Source organism: Phacochoerus africanus, chromosome 5, assembly GCF_016906955.1.
Source record: "Phacochoerus africanus isolate WHEZ1 chromosome 5, ROS_Pafr_v1, whole genome shotgun sequence".
Classification (NCBI taxonomy): domain Eukaryota; kingdom Metazoa; phylum Chordata; class Mammalia; order Artiodactyla; family Suidae; genus Phacochoerus; species Phacochoerus africanus.
This window is the reverse complement of record NC_062548.1, coordinates 58998346-59016279: the sequence shown is the minus strand read 5'-3', so window position 1 is coordinate 59016279 and position 17934 is coordinate 58998346. Positions and strand designations below refer to the sequence as shown.

The window sequence follows — 17934 nt, the reverse complement described above, 5'->3', positions numbered from 1 at the left end:
AAGGGCCCTCTTCTTATGAGCAATCCTGGCAAGACAGGGAGTAGGTGGGCACTGAAATCATGGGCTAAAATGAGGCCTAACTGGAATATGTTGGCTTATTCTTAAGAATTTGGTAAAATGTCACTCGCTATGATATTCACCCTGACTACACAATAATTATGCATATGTCTATACATATTTCATGGGAACCATAATGTGAACTGGGTGGATTTTCCTTTTTTAATGCTCATTTACACTAAGAAAGTGAGAGATGAATTTCCTGTCATAATTGCAACATTCCTTTGCCAGCATTGGGGATAACACATCCATATCACACCCTGAAAGTGGGGCCTCTGAGCCCCTGACAGCCTGGCCCACCACGGAGCCTAGAAGCCATGTCTCTTATAGAATTTAGCTCGGGCTAAAATATCATTGACGAGGTCATCCTCTATGTCCGTGAGGCTGGCAATGGATTCTGTTCCCAATTTGAAGGCTGAGAGACCACCTGAAATGAAACCAGAGGTTCAGATTGAAATAGTTAACTTTCATCAGAAATAAGACATGAGCATTCCTAGGACATCGGCTGTCCAGGCAGATCTCCCAAAGCAGATAGCCAGATCCTCTTTCCCTTTCCTCCCTCCTCAAAGGAGCCACAACCTGAGGAATCACTGAAAACATTCCAGATTGCTCCCCTTCTCTCTCTCTTTTTATTAAAGACTTGTTTCTCCTAATGCAAAAAAAAAAAAAAAAAGCAGATTTGCTTCTTATGGAGTGCAGGCCTGGCAAAACTAGATCCTCAGCAAGTCTTCAGTCTGAGAATGCTTGTAACATTCTCTCAGTCATTCAATAATGCCCTCATTTATTTATTCGCTCATTCATTCATTCAGTAAATTCTCACCTATTCTGTATCAGGATGGGTGCCATGCTGAGTGCACAATGCACAACTCCCAAGACACACTCATTCCTTTTTAGACGTATGTGTGTAATATGCATGAGTGTGCAAGTATCTGTTATACCCTAATAGAAGGTTAATTTTCCATAGTTACACGTGTTTAACATAATTATGCTCTGCTTGGATGTCTAGAGAAAAAGACCCCTGGTCCTGTTCCCTGCCTTCAAGGACCTTGAAATAGAAAACAGTAACCATTTACTTTAAATTAAGACCATTAAAGATGGAAGGAAAGTGTTATTTACATACATGGATCTATAGGAGACAGATTTAGTACAAATTGCTGTGGTTGGATGTGAAGGGAGAAGGAACCAGAAAGCCTAAGAAAACAATCTGGTTTCTCTGGCTAAGATGAATGGATATATTATGGCACCTTTCTTGAGACAAAAAATACAGAAGAAAAAGAAAATTTATAGTGGGATCCTGGTGAGATGCTGAGCCTGAGCCGGGTCTGTGATCAGCTAAGCAGAGCTCTCGCATTGGACGTAGATAGTACCTAAAGCCCTGATGTCACTGAGGATGTTCACAGAGTGAACATTTGTTCAAATAACAATGAAAGTGGGTAACAGCTCCTTGCACCAGGGAAACAACCTATCAGAGGAAGGCAAACATATTCTTTTAAACATATTCTTTTAAACTATTGCACTAACTTACAAGGCATCACTCAGTGGCTCAATAACCAATAAGAGATGTAATGAGAACCTAACCTTCTGGCAGAAGGGGATTGGAAGGCGAGAAGGAAAACCACCCCAAGGAACTTGTGCTTCAGAGAGCACTAGGGCCCCTCCCAGGCCCACTGCTGCCCCTTGAAGCCTACCTTTGAGGTGTTGAGTCACACTCCACGTGGGAAATTTTTTCTGGATTGCCTTAATTCTGTCTGTTAGAATCGCAACAGCCTGCAAAAGGTGTTCTTTGCTGTCCCAGGTACCAACCGGGTGATGAATTTTTTTATCGAGCTAGAAAATTCATATAATAATGTCAGGATCTGGATGAAGCAATACATTTTCTGATTTCTCCTCCTTTGTTCAAGGTCATAAACACTGGCCTTGCTGCTTTTCTTTATTCCCACAGAATCAATTCTACAGCCCTTTCTTTTCATAGGAAAGAGAGTCAGAGAAACAAAGTAAGAGCTGGGAGTAGAAGTGGCATAGTTTTAGTTAAGCGCTCTAAGTAAATAAATGAAAAAGTTATTTCAAAACAAATAATTAGCACCCAAAGTCTAGGTATTTGCAGTCAAAAATAGAATTTTTCTTTCTTACTGGTGAGGCCAGAAGCCAGGTATCTCAGACAATTTAAAAATAAAGGCTGGAAGCAAATTTCCCAATAATTTGTCTCCCCTTCTTCCACTTTGCCCAAAGAACCATTTGGTTCAAGGAGGGTCTAATTGTAATGTTTTGATCTACATGGATAAAATTTACTGCTTCATGAACCCCAAGAGGTTACCTATGTAGTAACCTTTACAAGATTTTCTCTTTTTAAATACATTACATACTATTAATTGTAAATTGTAGTGACAAAACTCATAAAATACTTTTTGAAAAGATATAGAATAACTGGTATATCTTGAATGAAACACCAAAGACATGTTACAGAAATCCCAATAGAAGTGATGCAAGTGCCAGTGTTTTGAAGCCTAGAATAAATGCAAGTACATTTCCAGTTTGGATTGAGCTTCCATCAGGAAGGGGAAGTGGGCAGTTTCTAGACAAGTACCTGCATCAAGCCAAATTTAAGTCCTCTGTGGTCCCAGCCATCTAGCAGGATGGTGCCCCCATGGCTTTCTCTGGAGATGATGGCAGCAATGAGAGCTGGGTCCACACAGTGCCTCAGCCCGACTTCTTTGATCAGCGTTCGGTAAGGCTTCAAGGCCCTCAGATCCATCTCAGCAAACATTTCAGAACCGTGGATGCCTACGTCAATTGAAAAGAAACTGTTTCCTCCACTCCAGAAGAGGGCCCTTTTTCAGAGTTTAATACATTAGCCACAACTCCTGACTGTGCCCCACGGCGGCCCGCAGCTTGGACGACCGTGTTTGGATGTTTTGATCTCTGCTGGCGTAAACCCAGAGCAGTCCACAACTCCAGGCAGATACTTCTGCTTTCTTTCTCATTCTTCTGTTTTCTGCCACGTTTGGTGCATCGGACTAGAAGTCAGCCAACCTAGGTCTGAGTCTGGTTCTGCCCCTACCTAGCTCTGGGCCTTTGAAAAGTCTCTCCTCTTGGCTGAGCGTCAGTTGTCTTATCTGTAAATTGGGAAGGTAGGATCAGATTCACCTTGTAGTTGCTTCTAGCTCTGACACGCTAATACTAAGATAACATGAAGACTTTGGAACAGAATTACATAAGAGAGGATGTACAGAGAGCAAGAGGCTTGCTTAAAATGCCATACTACAACATGAAGATAAACTTAACAACAAACAAAAAGCAAAGCCAGCATTTGATGTTTTATGTAAGCAATCATTTCAATATGTAGAAGTAAACACATCTGGACCAGGTTTGGAAAGGATGAATTGAAAATGAAAAGAAGCAGTTTGTTAAGTAGGTCAGGATTCTGTTTTCCTCCAGGTTTTCATTGTGATATTATTCCTATAATAATGATTATACCTTTTCAAAATTAAGCTACTTCCCAAGAAAGAGTCTGAAAATGATGAAAGGAGGTTAACCACATGCTTGTCTGGCTTTTCACTCACCGCAGGATATCAACCTGTTGATGTCACAGGCTGCACCAGAGGTCTCCATGGTCATGATGTCACCATAGCAGCCATGGTACAGGCGGGGATGCAGGCGAGGGTTCATGGAGTAAGTGAAGGACTGTGAGCCCCTGGAAGTGCCTGCAGAGCAGAATGATAATTCACACGAAGCCTGTGAGAAAATCTTGCTCCAGTTGCTCTAATGCGCATCACTAAACCAAAGGCAAAGCCATAGGTTTATTCCTTCCCAAGCTCCTCTCCAAGAGCCCAGAATGGCTCACTAGACAAAGCGATCTACTCCATCCTGAAACAACAGCACTAATTCTAAATGTTGTGCAAAGTATTATGACAATCACGTGTTATATGTTTCAAAACCATTTTCTACAGTCTTGATCAGAATGAAAATTGCCAATAGTTTTAAGTAAAAACTTTGAGAGAAATTTTAAGACACTTCTGACACAAATGCTTCTGGGAATATAAATTAATAATGGCTACTTGTAAGGATAACCTTGCTGTACAGTGGGAAAATAAAAATAAATAAATAAATTAATTAATTAATAATGGCCTTTGTTTAGGAAGATGAGAAAGAAGGGTATCATTAACTTAAAATATTCATTTTATATCACATTATGAAGTTGAGTAAGTCTAATAAAATTGGAAATAAAATTAAGCTAACATAAAAATTTAAGTTAATCTATTCTTATTTTTTATTTTATCTCTATGAAGTGAGTTTCTGTCCAATTCTATTTACTAAAGGAGGTAAATGGAGAAAAGGGAATCTTCCTTCACTGTTGGTGGGAATGTAAACTGGTACAATCACTATGGGAAACTATGGAGGCTCCTCAGAACTACCATATGATCCAGCAGTCCCACTCCTGGGCATATATACAGACAAAATTACAATTCAAGACAGTACATGTACCCATATGTTCATTGCAGCACTATTCACAATAGCCAAGACACGGAAAAAACCTAAATGTCCATCAATAGATGAATGGATTAAAAGGATGTGATACATATATACAATGGACTACTACTTAGCCATAAAAAAGAATAAAATAATGACATTTGCAGCAACGTGGATACAACCAGAGACTCTCATACTAAGTGAGTGTGAGAAAGAGAAAGACAAATACCATATGATATCACTTCTGTGTGGAATCTAAAATATGACACAAATAGGAGTTCCCATTATGGCTCAGTGGTAATGAACCCAACTAGTAACCATGAGAATGCAGGTTTGATCCCTGGCCCCGCTCAGTGGGTTAGGGATCTGGCTTTGCATGGGCTGTGGTATAGGTTGCAGACACAGCTCAGATCCTGCATTGCTGTGGCTGTGGCTGTGGTGTAGGTTGGCAGCTGCATCTCAGTTCAAACACTAGCCTGGGAACTTCCAGATGCTGCAGCATGGCCCTAAAAAGCAAAATAAAAAAATAAAATAGGAGTTCCCGTCGTGGCCCAGTGGTTAACGAATCCAACGAGGAACCATGAGGTTGCAGGTTCAGTCCCTGCCCTTGCTCAGTGGATTAACGATCTGGTGTTGCTGTGAGCTGTGGTGTAGGTTGCAGACACGGCTCAGATCCTGCGTTGCTGTGGCTCTGGCATAGGCCGGTGGCTACAGCTCCGATTCGACCCCTAACCTGGGAACCTCCATATGCTGTGGGAGCGGCCCAAAGAAATAGCAAAAAGATGAAAATAAATAAATAAATAAAATAAAATAAAGCACAAATGAACCTATCCACAGAACAGAAACAGACTCACAGAACAGACTTGTGGTTGCCAAGGGGGCGGGAGCAGGATGGACTGGGAGTTTGGGGATAGTAAATCCAAACTATTACATTTAGAATGGATAAGCCATGAGGTCCTACTGTACAGCACAGGGTACTCTATCTAATCTCTTGTGTTAGAACATGATGGAAGATAATATGAGAAAAAGAATATATACATATATAGTAATATATATATTACTGGGTCACTATGCTGCACAGAAGAAGCCTGTGAGAAAATATTGCTCCAGTTGCTGTAAGTCAACTATAATTAAAAAAAAAAATTGAAAGCATTAAGCAAAACAAGCCAAAAAAAGGAGATAAAGGCTCTTCTGTAAGTTGAAAAGTTTCTCCTAATAGTTCTTAAGATTGTTTACTTGTTCCTTAAGAACACAAATTTTTGTTGTAAGAAATTATGTTTGTTAGCACATTTGATGTGAAAACCTATATTGTTTCCCTAGTGTTGTGAATGGTGTTTTTACTAAAGGGGCGGATTTTACCCTTTCCCCAGCAGTCTAGTTCTGATTAACTGGACAGAGAGATTCTCTTAGAATTAGGCACACAACCAATGGAGCGCTTCCTTATAAATATTTATCTTCAAAGGAAACAAAGCAACTCTAAAGATAAACTCTTTAAAAGGACGAATTTTTTAACAAGCAAAACACACCAAAACAAAAATACAGGCACAATCTGCTGACGACCATCTAGAGACAGGCAAAAAAGGAATGATAAATGGACCAAAAAGTCAGACGGTGAAACTTTCAAGTAAAGTAAACTCAATGCTAAAAAAAGCCTATCTAGAGTATAAAAGCAGCAGAAACCAGCAAAGCCCTTAACTTCTCTAAGCTGGGTGGATTCCCATGTGAGGCAGAGCAGGACCATGGCATTGACCTTCTCCGGAGCCTTGGTGTAGTATCTTGTGCCTATGGTGTGTGTAGGAAACACATGTGAGTGAGCAAATGGACAGATCCCACAACACAGATGACTGTGAAACTGAAGCACAAGGCTCAGGAGTGAGGGTGCAGACAGAAAACATATATCCAGAGTCTGACCTCTTCTCACCACCTCTTCTAACGCCATGGTCCAAACCACCATCACTGCTCGTCTGGATTATTATAACAGCCTCCTAACTGACCCCCTGCTCCACTCTCGAAGTCTGCTGTCCATCAGCAGCCATGGTCTTGTTGACACATCTTGGGATCACACCAGTCTTCCTTCCCATCACTCAGGGGACTGGCCACGTCTGCACGGTGGCCTCAAGCTCTACCCAATCTGGCCATCTGCTTGTTTTCTGACTTCTCCCCTCAGTCTTCTCCAGTTACTTTTTTTTCCTGCCTTGCCTGGAGCATGTGGAAGTGTCCAGGCCAGGGATCAAACCTGTACCACAGCAGTGACAACACTGGATCTTAACCTGCCGAGCTACCAGGAAACTCCTTTTCTTTTTTTTTCCCCAGTCACATTTTTCTCCTTGCTTATTCTTCAATGGACTGGGCAAGTTCCTTCCTCAGTCCATCAGTATTTTCAGTACCTTTTGCCTAGAGCTCTATCCCACCAGATGTAAACATGACTTGTTGCTTCATTGCCTTCAGATCTCTGTTCAAACACCATCTTACCAGCAAAAGATATGAATAGACAGTTCATAGACCAAAAAAGCATCCTTAAACATTAAAAAAGGTGCACAAGCACACTCCAAAGAAGAGAATGCCATGTTAAAATGTCACCAAGACACTACTTTTACCTATTTAATTGTCAAGAATCCAAGTTTGACAGTGTAACTATGGCTGAGGCTGTGAGGGAACATACATCATCTCATCCATTGCTGTGGAGGGGGCTTTGCAATAGACTGTTGGTTAAGCACTGTTTGTAACATCAAAGACAGGAAACAATGCAAAGGTCATTAATAAGGGACTGGTCGAACCAGCTACCTCCACACAAGTCTACGTAGCTGTCAAAGGAAAGAGGAAGAACTTTATACAGCAAAATTATCTCCGGGGAAAATACAGATCAGTATTTACTGAGAAAGGGGAAAACATATGATTGTGTGTGTGTGTGTGTGTGTGTGTGTGTCTTTGCATGTGTGTAATTTTCTTATCTTTGCAAAAGACACAATACAAGGATGAACCGAAACCTAAAAAGATTGTTAATTATTGGAGGAGAAAGTAAGGGTAAAAAGGATAGGGATAGAGATTAGGCTTCTCTAAATGTACCTCTTTGTAGTTTTCAATTTAGGTGACTTCTAACTATTTCCATAATTAAAGTATTAATTCAAATAGAAAAAAAGACATCCTAAAAAATGAAAAATAAACCTAACCCTCTATTAGCTGAAAACTTAACACATAGAGAACTATTTCAAATGACTTGAAAACATGTCAGTGTTGAGTATAGTTGACCCTTGAATCATGTGTTTGAACTTCATGGATCTGCTTTTACACAGGTTTTTTCAATAAGTACTGTGCTATAGAACTACACCATCCCCAGTTGGCTGAATCTGCTATTTCAGAACCTCAAATAAGGAGCGCTGACTCAAAGTTACAGTCAGATTTTCTGCGATGGCACCCCTAAAATCCCCAAACCCCTCATTGTTTGTCTACATAGTAGAATGTATTCCATGAGCGTAAAAAATTCACAAGAAAATCCGGAGTTCCCAATGTGGCTCAGTGGTAGCAAACCTGACTAGTATCCATGAGGATCCAGGTTTGATCCCTGGCCTTGTTCAGTGGGTTAAGGATCCAGCGTTGCTGTGAGCTGTGATATAGGTCACAGATGTGGCTCAGATCTCACGTTACTGTGGCCATTGTGTAGGCTGGCAGCTGCAGCTCTGACTCCCTGGCCTAGGAACTTCCATATTAAAAAAAAAAAAAGACAAAAAAGATTAACAAGAAAATCTTAAAGTATATTAACAGTGTCCTTGATGGTTGGTAATATCGGAATAGTTATTTTGAAGCTATCATTATATATAAATAACTAATGACTAATGTTAATGTCATTCACAACCAGGAACTACAAATTGTTGAAAATCATAGAAGCTAGATGATGGGTACATGGGAGTTTATTAAATTATTCTCTCCCTATTTTGTATGTTTTAAACTTTCTGTAACAAAGCTTTTTTTAAAAGTTACTTTATTGGAGAGCCTTTCTTGTCTCCTTGTATTAAAAAGGCAACATGGTCATGCCTCATTCCTTGTTTCCCATGTCCTTACATTATTTTATGCATATCACTTATTAGCACTTGGCATTTTTCTCCCCCCTCTCCCCCACCATTCCTCTCACTGGAACATTTTTTTCCTTTGCTGTATCCTCCTTAGCATCTAGAACAGTGCCTGGCACCAAATTGAAATTCAGAAAACATTTGTTGAATGGATAAATGGTTGGATAAATGAATGAATGAGAAGTAAAGGAATTCTCTAAATTACCTGGATCTCTAAATTCTTTAAATATCAACAGGTTCAGTTTCCTTTTACTGGGAAGGCAGCCTTTGCTATATCAATGTATGGCCCACAGGTCACAGGCGTCAACTTGATATGGGAGGTCTGTTAAGCATGATTTATCTCCAGACTCCTCATACTAAGTCTATAGAACCAGACTCTTTGGTTATAAGGCCAAAGAATCTGCACTTTAGTCAGGATTCCCAGCTGACTCTTACATATCTGAAGTTTGGGAACCACTGCTTTATCGGGATTGGAGGAGTTTCTTCATGAAGTGGGTTAAGGATCCGGTGTTGACACTGCAGTGACTCAGGTTACTGCTGTGGTGCAGGTTTGATCCCTAGCCCGGGAACTTCCGCATGCCAAGGGTGCAACCAAAAAAACGGAGAAGGAATTGGAATGTGACCATGGCCCTTACACTACTGGTGTCGGCCTCATAAACACACAGGCCCTTCTTAATTACAGTAGCCTTTCAGTTAAACAGGCTGGCAGCTCATAATTAGCCCTACTGGCTATACAGCTCAGCTCCCACCTGCAGTTAAAGGAGGAGTAAACATTTTAAACAATGTTACCCTAGCTTGGCCCTTAAGTCACTGTGAATTACTGCTTTTCAGTAGCCTCATCTTTCCAAGTTTAAAATTAAACATTTTGGAAACAGTTTCTTCTTAGTCATCACTCTATCAATAAGGACAATTTGAACATTGTTTATAACAGCTTTTCCATTTTTATTTTTTTATTTTTTATAATGACTTTTATTTTTTCCATTATAGCTAGCTTACAGTGTTCTGTCAATTTTCTACTGCACAGCAAGATGACCCAGTCACACATACATATATACATTCTTTTTTCTCACATTACAGCTTTTCCATTTTTAAACTGAAGTGTATACATACACACACACATATATATATTCCATATATATATGTGGAAATTCCTGGGATCAGGGATGGAACCGACCCACAGCAGTGACCAAAGCTGCTGCAGTGACAATGCCAGATCCTTAACCTGCTGTGCCATAAAAAACTCCTTCTTATTCAAGGTCTTTTACCATCCCGTCAGCTTACCTTTCCAGCCTTCCCCTCAGAAATCTCCTGTTCTGTTCCGGTCACACTCACCTGCTTACTGTATCTCACATGCTTTTCATGTATTGAGGCCTCTGTGCCTTGATTAAAGTTATTCTTCCCATCCAGCAGGTTCTTCTCTTCTCTTAGTAAAACATGAGTCATTCTTCCACTGTCATGTCCCCCCCAAATGCCTTTTTGCTCTCAACATGCTGATTGGATGTGAACTCTTTTCTAAACTCTTCCCAGAGTATTTTTTCCGTCCATAATCATTTAGCTCCTAATCACTGCCTGATATTGACAATCCTCCCTTCATATATCTCACCTCCCCAAACCCTGTTCCGTAAATTCCCACTGATGATGATAATGCCTTCACCTACTTGGCAAGCAGAATACACTCTTAACTACAGAAATAAGCAGTTGATTGATGGCTGGGCTGGTCAGCAGAGCCCACCCCTCTGTGACATGTAATCATTGCTCTTTCTGATTCATGACTGGGCTGGATGTTTCGGGGGACACCTTGCAAATAATGCTAAACATCAATCAGTGACTTACCAATGAGGGCGAAAAGTCCCCCAAACAGGACAACAGATAGCATGTTGGTGAGTCTTATCCTACAGCACCTGTGGTGATTTGAAAGAGAAACTGGTTAATTTTCAAACTTGAAATCTTCCTATAGAAACTTGCTTTGGTTTAAAAAAAAAAAAAAGTTTAGGTGTTCCCATCGTGGCTCAGCAGTTAACAAATCTGACTAGCACCATGAGGACGTGGGTTCTATCCTTGGCCTTGCTAAGTGGGCTAAGGATCCAGCAATGCCGTGAGCTGTGGTATAGGTTGCAGACGCAGCTCAGATCCCACGTTGCTGTGGCTGTGGTGTAGGTTAGCAGCTGTAACTCCGATTCGACCCCTAACCTGGGAACCTCCATGGACTCATTTCCAATTTGGTACTCTTTTTCCCATTCCAAGTTATTCTCATAGACTCAGCATATGGCTCGTTGGATCACCCTCTTTCCTAAGCATAAACTTCCAACTCATTTTAACCCAATTTCATATGGACAAGAGCCCATGAAGACCTTACATATGTTACCTACACACACACACACACACACACACACACACACACACCCATCTCCAAGCAAGGTCATGCCATAATTTTATTTCCATTCTCATTCTACAGTCTCCTTAGAAAATCAAAAGAAACCACCAAGAGGAGCATTCAAGGTCATGAGGCAGAAGAATTCTGCAGTGCTCCCTTTCTTCCAATATTGATTCTATTCTTGGTTTCGTTCAAAAGGCAGCTTGTGTGTTTTAGAAGAGACAAGACTAGGACTGACCTGGTTTGCAACCTTGCAGAGCAAATCCCCCCTCTCTGTTGGAGAAGATCTTCCAAATTCAGCAGCAACCTGTTAGGATTTTTCAAAGCAGTGGCCTTTGTCCTATAACATAGGCTTAAGTTTGAGAATCCATTAGTCGGTAAATCTCCGAGCACCTGGCTTCAACCCGAGCTAACTGCAACGTGGTTCTCCTGCCGGGAGGAGCTTTTAAACACCAGCTCCGCAGACTCTGCCTCTGCTTACCTTCACCCTGTACCACCGCTCTGGGAGGAGCTTTATATATGCTTGAAAGCCCTCTCTTTAAACCACCAACCTCATTAAGTTTGGTGATAATGGTACTTTGGATTTAGGTGGCCCTTTTAATAAAAGGATTTGAAAGCATGTATTAAGTACTTTTAATTAATTAAGCTAGTGAGCCCTCAAGTTGTACTGGAGGCATGTATTTGGTGGACTGCTTCTGGGTATCTAAAATTGTGCTAGGCAAACAGCTTCTGAATTTGAGAACCAGAAACAGATAATTAGCTTTAAAAAGAGATATAAACAGGAAATATGAGCAGCTCCCTTTCCTGGATGGGTTGTTTTCCTGAAATGCTGAGCCTCCTGCTCTTCATTCCTCCTTCCACTGTCCCATGATCTTCATCCAAGGCATCACCTGATCTCGGTAGGGGAACTTGGCTCCTTGAGAGCCATAGAATTCTGCCTCTGATGCCCAGAGCCAAGAGCATCCACCTGCTCTGGGAGGTCAATGCAAAGCCAGGAACAGCAATGCTGGTGCTGGTTTCCCGAACTTCCTGAGGAAATGAAGGAAAAAGGATCTGGGCAGAGATGAAAATGTCTTCAGGGATGGACTGTCTTCACACTTCTGTCTAAAGGAAGAGATGGAGCACATTGTGCAGCTGCAGAAACATGAAGCGGAAAGGACCTTCTGGAAATAGGCAAAGCGCACTTCCCAGAGCCGGGGGAGGGGGCCTGACACGGGTCCTGCCACCCATGTGAGAGGTTTTTAAGACTGCACCCACCCTTCACCCTTCAACACATCCACCAAGTGAACAGAGGGGTGAGGGAGCTTGGGCAGGAGTCAGTGAAGACAAAGGCTCCCTGGCAATGAGCCAAGCACAACCCCTAGGAGAACAGGTCCTCATGAAGCTCATCTCCACTCTCCCCCACTGCTTTTGCTTCTGCCAACAGACTGACCTTGAAGTTGCCTTGAGCCTTGCATTCCAGGGGAGGAGGGTGGGTATGTTCTGAGCCAGTGATAATTCTGCCTCAACTGTCAGGATGGTGGCTCAGGGTGGGCCCATGCCACCACTTCAATGCTGCAGTCAGGGCTACTCTTTAAGAAGGGGTTTTGGATGGGTCCAGATGCTCCAGCAGAGTCCTGTAGAGCACACGGGATGCCACCTGTGACAGTGGCAGCAGTACACTGACATTGTGTACATAGCACACTCCCCCCACCCCAGTACAGGGGCTTCTGTGGGGCTCAGGTCAAGGAGACAGCTCAAGAAAGGGAGAAGAAATGGACAAGGAATTGAGTTAGGAAAGAGATACTATGTAAAGACTGCAGCTGTCCCTAGATGCTCCTAGAGAGTAAAAGTAAGAACAAAATGGGAGTACACGTCCTGGCTCAGTGGAAATGAATGTGACTAGCATCCATGAGGATGAGGGTTCAATCCCTGGCATTGCTTGGTGGGTTAAGGAGCTGGCATTGCCATGAGCTGTGGCCTAGGCCAGCAGCTACAGCTCCGATTGGACCCCTAGCCTGGGAACCTCCATATGCTACAGGTGCAGCCCTAAAAATACAACAAACAAAACGTTGAAAGGACTGTTGCATTTGGTGCTTACTTGACTCTTTTCTCTATCTTCAGATAGTGGGGCTACAAGTTCTTCCGGGTAGGAAGGTCTGAAAGTCCAGGCCCTCTGCAATTCAAATTCTTTTCAAACTCATGTGGATTATTAAGCTTTGCCCAAGTTGCGAGACTACCAACAAACATTTGTTTGACAGCCATCATACATCTGCTTACTGTGGACACTGTGTCATTTGATCCTTCAACAATCTTGTGAAGTAGGTATTATCCTTCATTTTATTTTTATTATTTATTTATTTTGTCTTTTGTCCTTTTAGGGCCGCACCCTTAGCATATGGAGGTTCCCAGGCTAGGGGTCCAATCGGAGCTGTAGCCACCGGCCTATGCCAGAGCCACAGCAACTCAAGATCTGAGCCACATCTGCGACCTACACCACAGCTCATGGCAACACCAGATCCTTAACCCACTGAACAAGGCCAGGGATCGAACCTGCAACCTCATGGTTCCTAGTCAGATTCGTTAACCACTGAGCCACGATGAGAACTCCCAATATTATCCTTTATTTTAGAGATAAGGAAACTGAGACTCAGAGAAGTTAGGAAACTTGTCAAAGACAACACATGTAGGACGTGGCATAGCTGGGGTTTGGACCCAGGACTATAAGATTCCAAAATCCATGCTCTTCCACTGTATTTATGGACCCATGACCCTGCCGAGTAATTATTGAAATGGGTTCAAATCGATCAGTCTGCATGCAAAGCATTGTCTGTGGTTTGAATAAACAATTCCACTCACAGATATTTACCCGTCATTATGGTGTTTGTAAATGCTATTGTAATTTTTAAAAACAAACGAATATGAGTCAAGTGAATCCACAGTGGCTCGTTGTCACCTTATATCTTCTCTACCAGTAACAAGGGTAATGATGTGCATGGAACTTGTCCAATAGGCCTGGTAGAAGAGTAATAAGGGGCCTGGCCTAGGTCTGAGCCCAGGTTGGTGGCACTCTAAAGCATAAATCTTTTTTTTGGCTGCCCACAGCATGCAGGAAGTGACCTGAGCCACTGCAGTGGTACCAGATCCTTAACCCACTGAGCCACAAGGGAACTCCTAAGGCCTAACTCTTTTTTTAATTTTTAAAAAGTAAACTATAGTTGATTTATAGGGTTGTGCCAAATTCTGCTCTAAAGCATAACTCTTAATGACTACAATATACTGGCCCAATGGATGGTTAAGTTCAAGTACCATTACTATGAGGATCATTGTAATTTTTGACTTTTGAAAATAATTTACTGGAGTTCCCATTGTGGTTCAATGGTAACGACCCTGACGAGTGTCCATGAGGGTGCAGGTTTGATCCCTGGCCTTGCTCAGTGGGTTAAGGATCCGGCATTGCTGTAAGCTGTGGTGTAGGTCGCAGATGCAGCTCTGATCCCATTCTGCTGTGTAGGCCAGCAGCTATGGCTCCAGTTCAATTCCTAGCCCAGAAACTTCCATATGCTGTGGGTGTGGCCCTAAAAAACAAACAAAAAAGGTAATTTCCTAAATGATTCTCTATCTTTTCCTAGGGATCCCAACAGTGACTATGCATATGAGTTGTATTGATGTTGCCAGGAGGGGCTTGAGGGGACCTTGTCTCCTGCTATAGTCTCCATCTGTCTCACAGGCCTCCCCAAATAAAAGTGCAGTCTATATGCAGGCGTGTCCTTGCTGTACAGATGGAACTCTGTGACACATCCCCTGACCTCCCACCCCTTCCAAAGTTTGTTGGCCTCAGACTTTTCAATATGGCAATTCTCTGGTAGCCTCTGGTGAGTCATGAGACATTTGGGGTTCCTGGCACTGGTGATAAGAACCCTAGTCACCCCAACATCTAAATAGACTCAGCAGTGGACCTTAGGCCAAGATGTGCACCAGGTCCACACAGACAACCTGCTTTGTGCAGTCCCACCCAGAGCAGGGCATGACACAAAGATCCCGGGCCTGGAAGTCTGGAGACCCAGCTCACAGCCCCAGACTTGCCACTAACCAGCTGAGGATTCCCACCATGGCCGACATTGTTTTCCCATTTATAGAGTCAAAAAGTTGGATGAGAGCAGATGAACCACTAAGGTCTCCTCTGGCTCCAACCATCTGCTGGAGTTGGTGAGTTAAATGCATCCTGAATCCAGAAGAGGGAGTAAATGTGGGAGGTTCAGCAGAAAGATGTGAGAGCCAGGACTGCACTTCTGTCGTCATCAAAATCACAAAAACCATGCAAGTCATCCTTTGTTTAGGGTGGCCTTCTTTTTCCTTTGTGCCATTCCCAGAGCATGTGAAGTTCCCCAGGCCAGTGATCGAACCTGAGCCACAACAGTAACCCCAGCCACAGCAGTGACAATGCTGTATCCTTAACCTGCTAGGCCACCAGGGAACTTCTAAGGTGGCTTTTTTCTTCCTTTCTTTTCTTTCTTTCTTTTCTTTCTTTCTTTCTTTCCTTTCTTTCTTTCTTTCTTCTTTCTTTCTTTCTTTCTTTCTTTCTTTCTTTCTTTCTTTCTTTTCTTTCCTTCCTTCCTTCCTTCCTTCTTCTTCCTTCCTTCCTTCCTTCCTTCCTTCCTTCCTTCCTTCCTTTCTTTCTTTCTTTCTTTCTTTCTTTCTTTCTTTCTTTCTTTCTTTCTTTCTCTCCTTTTTTTTTTTTTTAGGGATGCACCTGTGGCACATGGAGGTTCCCAGACTAGGGGCTAAATTGGAGCTGCACATGCCAGCCTACACCACAGCCACAGCAACACCAGATCTGAGCTGCACCTGTGATCTACACCACAGCTCGCAGCAACACTGGATCCTTAACCCAGTGAGCAGGGCCAGGGATGGAACCCCTAAAGTGGCTTTCAAAGTGAATTTTCTCTGATTTTCCTCCCTATTGCAATTGGCAAATAGTAGAAGACTTTAGCATATGTAAACCCAGAGTTTAAATCTAAGACCCTGTTCATCAACCATTTTCACATTGGCAAGGACAATAATAGAAAGAGGTATTTTTTGCTTGCTTGCTTGTTAGTCTCAGCCATAATTCTAGACTTCCCTGTCAGGCTGGGGGAACTTGGGCAGGTATGAGCACTGCCAATGACATTTATTAACTTCATGTGTGTCAAGAGTAGCTTCAGAATTTCCTCAAATAAGGTAAATGGCTTAAAAACATAAAAAATCAGAATATCAAGCTTTATTTATTTATTTATTTATTTATTTTTAAATCGTAATTTGGTGTTCCCTGGTGGCTCAGGCGGTTAAGAATCTGGCATTGTCACTGCTGGGCTTAGGTTTGATCCCTGGCCTGGGAACTGCCACATGCCACAAGTGCAGGCAAAAAAAAAAAAAAATCATAATTGTTAGGAGACTGTCGGATCCAGGTTCCGGTCCCTGTGGCTTCTAGTTTGGGGCTGGGTGGGTGGAGGCCACAGTCTGGGGGACTCATTATCATGTCACAACCCCTGTCATTATGATGTTCAGGTCCAAAACAAGAGTCCAATGCCTCTGGCAAGTGCCCTGAGTTTTCCAGATTTTCTTTCTGCTTCTTCTCTTCTTTCTAACCTGAGTGTCCTGCTCCCCTCTAGGCTGATCTGATAATAGAGTTGTAGTAATTGATGACAGAGACTTTAAAATAATTTTCAGGGACAATCTGGTTTTTAACCAAGGATTTCAATGCCTTAAGATTTTGTTTGTTTGTTTGTTTGTTTTGTTTTTTTACTTTTTAGGGCCGCACTTGCAGCATGTGAAAATTCCCTGGCTAGGGGTTGAAACAGAGCTGTAGCCGCTGGCCTACAGCACAACCACAACAATACAGGATCTGAGCCGTGTCTGTGACCTACACCACAGCTCACAGCAATGCCGGATCCTTAACCCACTGAGCAAGGCCAGGGATCGAGTCTTTGTCCTCATGGATACTAGTCAGATTTGCTACCACTGAGCCAGAATGGGAACTCCCACAATGCCTTAAGTTTTGTTTTCTCAAAGTGAAAAGTGACCCAGTCTGCCAGGGGATACCAGAGAATAGAGGTGACACGCATCTTTGCAGAGGGGTTATCATTTTTTATAGTAAAACAAATAGATTTAAAAATCCACATCTTTGGAGTTCCCATTGTGGCACAGCAGAAACAAATCTGACTGGGAGCCATGAGGTTTTGGGTTTGATCCCTGGCCTCGCTCAGTGGGTTAAGGATCCAATGCTGCCGTGAGCTGTGGTGCAGGTCGAAGACGCAGCTCAGATCTGGCGTTGCTGTGGCTGTGTCATAGGCCAGCAGCAACAGTTCCGATTAGACCCCTAGCCTGGGAACCTCCCTATGCCACCAGTGTGGCCCTAAAAAGACAAAAGACAAAATAATAATAATAATGATTTTAAAAATAAAAAATAAAAATCCACATCTTTGTTGTGGAGAAGACTGTGAAACCTGCATGAATGTTTACGAAGGAACATCAGGAGTTCCCACTGTGGCTCAGCAGATTAAGAACTGACATAGCATCTGTGAGGATGTGGACTTGATTCCTCGCCTAGCTTGGTGGGTTAAGGTTGCCACAAGCTGCAGCATAGTTCGAAATGTGGCTTGGATCCCACATTGCTGTGGCTGTGGTGTGGACTGGGAACTTCCATATGCCAAGGTTGCAGTTGTAAAAAGAAAAAAAAGAACATCAAGTTAAAAAAAAATTTCTCTTTCATCCCCCTCTGGTGACTCCGCTCCAGACACCCACTCCCCTAGAGTGGCTTGTATGTGCCTCTGCCATCCAGAGACCTTCAGGGGAAAAGATTAAGAAGTGCTATCCTGGTTTGGATAAGGAGATGAAAGGTGATGGAAACAGGCACTGAGCATGCTCAAGAAAGTCCCTTTGCGTGGGCGTTCCTCGAGGGAGTATTAAGACCAGACCACAGAGAGAATGCTAGCCTAGGTCAGCAATCCT

The 17934-nt window shown here is 42.6% G+C and overlaps 1 protein-coding gene across 1 annotated transcript; it reads right to left on the bottom strand.

The window, feature by feature from the left end:
- Positions 1 to 365: 365 nt before the first annotated feature.
- On the bottom strand, positions 366 to 10467 carry LYG2 (lysozyme g2). The gene is made up of 5 exons (XM_047779191.1): positions 10425 to 10467; positions 3618 to 3758; positions 2642 to 2838; positions 1746 to 1884; positions 366 to 484 (listed from the first exon to the last, which is right to left on the bottom strand). The coding sequence occupies exons 1-5, from the start codon at positions 10465 to 10467 to the stop codon at positions 366 to 368; spliced, it is 639 nt and encodes a 212-aa protein (XP_047635147.1).
- Between the last annotated feature and the right edge of the window lie 7467 nt (positions 10468 to 17934).